This window comes from Corvus brachyrhynchos, unplaced genomic scaffold, assembly GCF_000691975.1.
Source record: "Corvus brachyrhynchos isolate BGI_N302 unplaced genomic scaffold, ASM69197v1 scaffold237, whole genome shotgun sequence".
In the NCBI taxonomy this organism is placed as follows: domain Eukaryota; kingdom Metazoa; phylum Chordata; class Aves; order Passeriformes; family Corvidae; genus Corvus; species Corvus brachyrhynchos.
The window spans coordinates 292910-301939 of NW_008238959.1; the positions used below are offsets into that span (position 1 = coordinate 292910).

Here is a 9030-nt window from a genome sequence, read left to right on the forward strand (position 1 = left end):
TTCCTGCTGCTGACTCACCCTCGCAGAACTTGTAAGTATTCTTTAAAAATAAATCACAAAACCCCAGAAATCCCATGGTACCATGATGCCTATTTTAAAATTTGCTGAAAGCTCTGATTCTGATCTCTTATGAGTACTACTCAAATGTGAGGTTTAACCTGTTAAGAAAATACAGTAACACTTTACTTCAGTCTGCTTTTTGTGTGTAAGTGTTCACAGGAGGCTCAGTATGCATACACTCTTCATTTGTGGCCTTAAACTTCAGAAACTCCTTAGTGAGTCTGGTCCTAATTCAGTCCCAGTTTATTCTAGCCACTGTTTCTGTAAATCTTTGTGTTTGGCTCCTCTTTTTTTTTAGTGCCATCTCCAGCCATTAATAAAATAAAATATTGGAAAGAGGTTTGAATCCTGGTGCCTCAAGGGTTGAAATAAATTCTTCACAGTGGGCCTTCAAAACAAAATCTCTGTGTGCAGTCTACCCCTGCAACTATCTGCTCTGGTCTTCTTGAACCTGCCTCAGAAGTCCCTGCTGCTCTTAGTATAAGCTGGCATGGCGGGGACTTTTCTGTCCTGCAGTGACTCTTACCTTGAGGATATAGGTACTACAACTAGGGTGTCCAAGCCTTGCTCTTCATCATCTCTGCTAAAATTCATGTAATGCTAATTGACTGACCCCTGGTTTTAACTGAGCACAGTAAGTCTTGTTTCCAAAGAGAAATCAAAACAAAAGAACGTGGATGGTGACCAGCTCTTTCTTCTAGAGCTCACTGTTTATGTTGGGGAGAGGTGAGGGGGGTTTCAGCCACATCCTGCTACCAAGTTTTGTAGAGAAACAAGTAGTGGAAAGAGGCCTGGTAGGTATGGAAGGAAATGCAGCACTGCTTTTCTCTTCTATCACAGCAGTATTCTGGCTCATGCTTTCAGGGGATATTTTTAGAGCATGTGTTTCTCATACTCTAGAAAGATTCCAGTGTGGCACTTGATGTGTGATGATTTGCCTTTTCGTTCTGCATTTCTGTCATGATTTTAGGGGAAGGGGAAAAAAAAAAGCACCACACCCCACTTGTAATAAAAAACACCCTCATCCCCTAAATTTCAAGTCTGTAATGAGAAGGCAGATAGCTAACTGCCTTTGTCATGGACAACTTCCATGGTCTTAATATTTAAAATGAATAAAAATAAATAAATTTAAATAAATATCCTTTTGGGAAGGAAAGCAGATATGAGATTAGAGGAAAACATTCACATGTCATTAATTGTTCATTGGCAATTTGAGGTCTGTAGCGTTTCTGACAACGTCTTCTAAATCTGCTTCCTTTGTTAATAGAGATGTAGATCAGTTGGGAATGGGAAGAGAAAGGATGGCATTTATGATGAACATTAATCAATGTACAATTCCCTCACTGTTAAATATCAAGGAGTTCTATTGAAAAACCAGCTCTTGTGCTTGAGCTGCCTGGCGCAGTACCAAGGCTCTTAAGGCTTCAGTAAGAAGATAAAATATTTGCATGAGTATTGTTTCTGTTACGCTGCAGGCATCTAAAATACTCGCTTTGGTATCAGGTGGTTGCAAGGAAACGTCATTACTTCTAATACTGATACATTCTATCACTTAAAATAAAACTTGATGAGTAACTGATTTTGCTTCTTTTGCTTTATACAGACCAGGCCTTCAAGTAAAATCAAATCATGATGCTCGCAAATAGCACCATTGCTTGCTCTGCACATGCAGTCTTCTGAAAGCAAGAGGAAGTTGTCTTTGTTCAGCCTGTGAGGACTGCAGTTTTATCTAGGAGTGGTTAACCATACTGCCTGTGCCCACTGTGGAGGGAGGGATAGCTGGGGCGCAGGAAAGGGAATTGGTTCCTCCGCAACACTTCTGTGTGTCTACCCTCTTCTTCTGAAAGGGGGATTCTGCTGGTGTCAGGGAGGAAAAAACAACCAACCAAGCAGCATCCTGTGTTGCAGGTCCTTGTGTTCTCTTGGCAATGGTTGACAGGCACAACTGACCAGGTGCACACTGCTCTCTTGTCTGTTTCCCAACAGCAAGGACCAAGTGGAAGTCTTTAGCCACTGAATTTTGCGACTGAGCTCTTAATGCACTTCAGCTCAGTTTTTCTGAAGGAAGCCTCTGGTTTCTTGTATAATGCACATTTACTCCTAGAAAACTTGTTTAGTGGAGTTCTCTTCCTCAGAGGGTTGAGTTGCCAGGGAAATACAGCAGGGATTCCCCTGTTAGCATGTGGATGTTCACTAAAGTGTCTCTAAAACTTTATTTTACTCCCCTATTCTGCCCCTAGCAAGCATAGGAAGAAAGCAATTGCTTTTCAGACTCAAGGTGCTTCCTAGATGTTAAATCAATGTTTTCCCTGGTCTGTGAGAATTTTACCTTGGGTCAGTAACTGCTCCAAAAATGTCATCTCCTATAGAACTTGTCACTAAAAAGTTAGTTCTATAGAAATAGAATCTTCCCTTTCTGACCTGTTCCAGTTAATTGTCTTTGGCTGTGTGTTTCTAAGGAATTAATCTCCAACAGTCAGGTGGTTAGTGGTGATAATACAGAAGCCAGGTGACCTATTAAGAGGAGAAAATTTTGGTAGATTTTTTTTCTTTTACATCACCAAAGGAAAGAAACATCGAGATACTCATCCTATCTGATTTGGATGCTGTCTTTTTAACCTTTATAAATATTTGTAGTAGTCCAACTAGCAGTGAACGAAAATATAGCTCTGGTATCATAACTCTGCTCTTGGTCTAGTTTTGAATTATGCAGCGGGCTAATGCGTAAGTTTAGATAACTTTTACAACGTCCGGGTTGGGGCGTTGTACTGGTGGTTCTTCCTGTGGTGTTTTCCCACTGTGAAGATGATGCAGTTCAGGACCCAGCTTTCAGCTGGGAGATGTAAAATCCAGATATCATGTAATAAATTGTCCTGAAATCCAACAAATGGGCTGCAAATCAACACATTTGTCAAGTGCTTTCCTGTTAGAGATGATAATCAACTGTTTTGTGGTTCATGTAAGACTTGCCATTCTTCCTTGTGTCTGGCACTTGCCGCACAGCTGACTGGTCCTCAGTCTTAGTTTTCATCTAAACATGATTTTACCGTAACTTTGAAAATGAGTTTAGGCAACTGTGTCTGCTGGCTCCAGAAGAGACTCTGATGCCATAGGGTTGTGGAGGAGTACATATCTCCTATTCCCTTACTCAAGGTGAGGAGGGGCCAGGGTTCTACAGAGCAGCACTAATTCTAGATGTGACTATTTCTCGTCTCATTTTCACGAATGCCTGTAAACACACTCGAAAGTGCTTCAGCAGACTGAGCATCAGCAGTAAGGAAGGGTGAAGAAAACTTGGTGAATGGAGTTCATGATGTATAGTACCTTGCAAAGGTAGTATGCTCAGTCACAGATATTTTTCAAACCAGAGCATTGAAGTGTCTAACCAAAACTTGTGTGAGGCCATTGAAACGAATTCACTGGTGCATGAAGCTGCCCTCCTGGCCAGATTTTCTAGAGAGAATGAGAAAAGATGAGAACGTCAGGATGTTGTCAATACAGACCAAGCTGCATCTGAGTGAATTTTTTCAATCTCAGCTAAGCTCTTCTTCGTTGTGCAATAGCAAAGCCTCTTGCACACATAGCCAGACATCTCATTTGTCCTCTTAAGTTTGTTTATGTGAAACCTCTTGTACTCCCCTGGCAGACTGGAGCACAATGATTTGTTAGAACTCAGCCAGTGACAGTGTTTTGGCATGACAGTCTGAGTACAAATGCGTTTGTAAGGCTTTGTCTTCACTTATGCCACATACTTCATCAGTTCCTTGAGAAACATAAAACCCTGAGCTGAACTGACCTGCTGTCCTAAAGCTTGGGATTGCATTGTGCCTTGAGATTTTCCAAATAAGTTGCTCGGGTCTTCTCTAGCTGTGTTTTCCATGTTGTATCTAGTGATGCAGGAACTGCCTTGGAGAGGGAGTCCTCGGCTTTGGGATGTTCTTTTTGTTTATTCCAGTTAGATATCATTGCCTTTGCAAGTTCTGCAGGCAGTGACACTGTTGCATCAGTGTTGTCCTCCAGATCGTGAGTGTTTACAGTATCAGCAGCTGCACTGTTAGGCCAGAAGGGAAGCTTCCTTCCTTTTATGTGGGTATTCCTGATTTTTGTGTGGCTGCTGGTGCTGGGCTGAGGTTTTTTTCTTTTACCCTTGTGGTATAATATTCACCCAGAGAGGGGAAACATCTTGAATACAGGACGTTGTGTTTCATGGGTGTTGAGCGCAATGTGCTTTCAGGTTCACCCTTGCCAACAGGCCTGGTAATGACTGCCCCCTAAGAACCTCTTTCCTCTGCCCATATTGCCCACATTGCTACTGCTTGTGAGCTTGAATTGCAAGAGCACTCAAAGGCCACAGCGAACTCCAGCTCTGTTGAGCTAAGAGGTGCTGCTTGACACTGTGATAAACTGCAGGCAGCGCCAAAGGCTTCACAGTCGGAAAGGCAGGGTGAAGAACTTGGAAATGGGATGCAAAGAGGCAGTGCTGCATATTCACTCAGATGATGACAGCTGCCCAGTTGCTATCCTTCACTATGCCCCACTTAAAATGAAAGGGGTATGGGTAAAGGATAATGAGATTATAAACCCTAAAGTTTGCAAACTGAGTCTTCTCTACGTTTTCTCCTCTGCTGCTTTAAAACAGACGGGCTGTAGGCTGACACCCTGAATACGGGCAGAAGGGGTACTACTGTCTGAAGGCAGAAGACTGGAAGGAACTGAAGAAGCCAGGGCTTGAATTGAGAAATTTTTCATAGCAGGGACAAAAGGGAGATATTTCACATTGCCAAGAAGAAAGTCCTAATGTTTAGATATCCCCTAGCACGTGGCTTGAAGGAGGAGGTAGAGTCAAAGTTAAGCATAAGTTTGGGTAGCAGGTGGTGTCTCTTTCTGAGAGACGATTTGTCTGGAGAACTGCTCGTGTAGTTGTACTGAGTTCCATCTGAAATCTGAGCACACACGAGGACATGTGAGGTCAAGTCACTGCTTTAAAGAAGAATAAAACACAAACTGAAATACAGACTTGACAGTCATCAGTATAAAGTGCTTGTTAATGTTTATCACACTGTAGTGCCCAAAGTACCAGTTTCTTATTCAGATAGAGTGGTGAATAACTTATGCCAGTGAGTTTTGTGTTTCATTGGCAGACAATAACTTTTACTTTGTAAAACCTGTATTCAGTTCTAAATTCTAGAAACAGCGTGAAGTGAGCTTTCGGATATATTTCTTTCTTTCTAGGTAGTGATTTTACTAAATACAGCACTTTCTTTATCCCCCTTCTGCTTTTGTTTTCAGAGCAAGGCATTTCAGAGAGAGCATCAAATTTATCCATGAGTGCCGGCTCACAGGTGAAGGCTGCTTAGTTCACTGGTATGTATACTGCTTGCTAAAAAAAAGTTTCTAAGGGTTTCTCTACCTTAATTTCGATGTTCATAATTTTAATAAATTAGCGTTCATCTCCACTCTGTAGCAAAATCTTCTTGGACTGAATTGCCCCCTTTATTCAAAAAGTCCTAGAAGATTTGCAAATGCTATTGAAGCCTTATGCTAGGACTTCTGAGTCTCTGGGGTGGGCAGCTTCCTGGAGATGAAAGAAGCCCAAGAAATTCTTCTTCACCTTCTCTTATCAAACATTTCTTCGGGATTGATTTGACGAGGGATGTGTTGGCTGGAGATGTATTATTTATTTCCCATCATTTTAATCACTGTATTTCTAAATGTGAGTTCCATAATCCTAATAATTTGATTAGTTTCTCTAACAGCTGTTTTGGTGACTTCGGAGTTGTTAAAAAAAATTATCTGAACAGAAATTGATTTTTTTCCCCTCTTCTTTAAGCTGCTGAAGCATTCAAATGTTGCATTTGTTAATAATAGCAAGTCCCTGATTGGAGAGATGCTCCTGGGACTGTAGAGAATAGAAAAGGAAATCTCACCCTGGGTTTTTTTCTTGCTCTCTGCTATTGGTTGTGGTCTTTGTGCTGTATGTCCAAGGGACATATCTGAGTCTATATCTGGAATGACAGTCATCTTGTGATTTGAACACTGGACTTGTACACAGGCCCTGAGCATAAATCCTCACTTTGGTATTGACTCATGACAGGGCTGTGCGTGAGCCATTTGGTCAGTCTTGGTGTATGGAAAACAGGAATAGGTAGTCTGAATTCTGATAGAGTTTTAAAAACTTATATTTAAATTTTTGAAGTATTTCAGAAACACAAAATGGTGAAAGAGTCTGAAAACTTTCTTTTTGCTGTGGTAAATATAAATCTAACACATCCTTTATACTTGGAATAGTAATAGTTCTGAGTTTGTCCAGTGTTGTCCAATGAGGCATAATGAATGATTCTTATTCTATCCCAGCTTTTCATCTGGAGAAACTGGAGTCCTGAGAGTTGAAGCTGCACAGTGCAGTGGATAGCAGAAAGAGGAACTCAAGCAACCAGACATATGTACCTTTTAATGGTTCAGTTAAAGTTCATTTTGGTCCCATGAAATCGCAGCCTTTATTCATGGTGGAGAGGGAACAGTCTTATTTCATTGCTCTGATCTATATAAGCAGAAGAAAGAATGTGGGTGACTTATTTCTGCCTTTTTAAAACCCAAATCTAACTTAGAGTGTGTGCACTGTCCCCTCCTTTTGTGAAGACTTCATGCTTATTTCTTCCTTTCCAGTCTCATATGAATTACCACTCAGAAGCCGCTTTCTTGATCATGTAATTTTTTTCTGCTGCATTTGAAAAAGCAGCACCAAAACCATATAACTCAAATATTGTAATATTTCTTCCTCATGGCAAACAACATGGCAGTGTGCTGTGATGTTGAGAAGTGATGCTTTTAACTGTGACAGGTGAAGTACAGCACTTCTTCAGTGTACTGCACCTCCTTTTCCGTGCAGCCTTGCAGGTGTCTCCAGAAGTGTCACATTGGTGGTTGCCTACATCATGACCATCACAGACTTTGGCTGGGAAGATGCACTGTCTGTTGTCCGTGCAGCGAGATCCTGTGCCAATCCAAACATGGGCTTCCAGAGACAGCTACAGGAATTTGAAAAACATGATGTTGATCAGGTAAATGAACTACAAAAAAGAGCTGTGAAACACAACTCCAAGTCAGTTCATGGGCTAGTTCTCATTATTTTGTGGTCCATGTGGTTTATCTGACTCCCCATTTTTGCTTTGAGGAAATGGCTTCTTAGCCCAGCCTGCTCCACTAAAGAGCTACAGATAGATCTGAAGGTATCAGGGAATGCTGGACGGGAGAAGGGATGAAGCACAGCATCTAAAGAGCTCCTGTCCAAATGTGCTGTCAGTCTAGTGGTTGCTTCATGCAAGCTAAGACACAGTTCAAGACTGACACCTTTAGAGGGGTAAAAGGTAAAGGGTGAGTTGCTCAGAGCATAGCAAAAAGGCCAACCTATAACTACCAGTTGCGTAAAAGTAGTGGGTTTCCCCCCAACACATTCATTTGGAATAGTAAGCAGGAAAGAAATTATCATCACAGATCTTTCCTGTCCAGGAGTTAAACTGAGTCCTCATTATGACTTGTGTGTTGTGATTCCTGCCCCCCCACCATCTTCTGTGGCTAAGACGTAATAAATTTTCTGATGTGTAGGGCAGCCTCAAATCTACCCTTTTTTTTTCTTGCTGGCCTTTGAAGGTTTTGTAGGACTAGGAGAATCAGTGGAAGAGTAGGACTGCCAAGGGGGTTTCATAAAACAAAAATTAATTTCTTACTCCAAAAAAACCCCATCCCACACAAAAGACCTGCTCCTTGTGGGTGATTGGTGACTTCCACTTATGTTACCAACCTGCTGTGGCTGTCCCCTCCATTTTCCATTGCTCAGCGTGTTGTTGTTGTGTGGGCTTGTGTGCCTATTGTGCTTATTAAAAATAACAACAACAGAGGCAAACCAAAATCAGAAAGCAAAATACATGAGGCAAAGGATGTTGGTTTTTTTTATTCCATCCCTGTCATTCTGCTGCAAAAAGCTCAGAGTTTAGAAATTACCATTTGTTTTGCATGATGCAGTTAGCAACTGTAAATAATTGCGTTTTTTTAATATTTAACTGAATGTTTCCTGGATCGTTTGGAACTGGTGTAAATGGTAAAATAACTGATTTTTAAGAGACAAACGTCAGAGAGGGACTTTCCAGACTTGTCTCCTTCCTCCCTTACAGTCATTTCTACTCTAATTGATTTGGTCTAACAGCAATGACAATTAAGGCTATATGCAAATAGCCTGATAAAGACAGTAACGTCTCTCTTTTTTCATCCACCATGGACTGCGCATTCTGTCTTTATTCACTGAGGGGGAGGTAGTAGGTTGCAAAAAGAAGTATCCACCTGTATTCACTGGCTGGGCTGTAGTTTTTTACTGTCTCTTAAGAGCAACCACATCCTTAGCAGGTGTCTGTTTACACACCTGATTTCAGTGGAATGGTGCCATCTGCCAAGGGCGTGAACTTTTTCAGATTTCAGCAGCATTGGGTGTTTTGCTGTGCCACTAAAGGGTGGTGGTATCCTGTGGGCTCTCTGGAATGTTGTCCTTTAGATCTTGGTCTTATAGGATGAGGTTTAGTCACTAAGGTCACAACATAATTTGCACCTGTTCCAAACTTCCACATGGTAGTCTGAGGCTTCAGATTTGTCTCAGGACCTCTTTAAGGAATGGGAGGAAGTATCATGTTGAGGTCCTGCCTCCTCCCAGTGTCCTAGTTAATGATCCTTGTGGATCAAGCTGTTCATGAGCCCCAAACAGAACAAAGCTATGAAGGTTAAGGTTTGGACAATTAATATTATCCCCACTGGAACACAACAGTCTGTGTTTACTAGCTGCTTCTGCAGATAAGCTCTACAAAATTGAGGAATCGGACAGTTCCTCAGCTGGAATTGTCCTCAGCTGGACTCAAATTCTCCAACTGGCAAAGAAGTGATGGATTTGAGTGGATAGGAAAAGTGAACATGTGGAATTGCCAC

The 9030-nt window shown here is 41.6% G+C and overlaps 1 protein-coding gene across 1 annotated transcript in view; it reads left to right on the forward strand.

The window, feature by feature from the left end:
• Window positions 1–9030, forward strand: part of DUSP22 (dual specificity phosphatase 22) — a 44055-nt gene that overhangs the window by 29938 nt on the left and 5087 nt on the right. Inside the window, exons 5-7 of the mRNA XM_017738598.1 lie at window positions 1–31; window positions 5350–5424; window positions 6950–7121. The exon at window positions 1–31 is cut by the window's left edge and continues 2 nt beyond it. Of these exons, the coding sequence (XP_017594087.1) occupies window positions 1–31; window positions 5350–5424; window positions 6950–7121 (278 nt within the window). The remainder of the gene's footprint in view (window positions 32–5349; window positions 5425–6949; window positions 7122–9030) is intronic.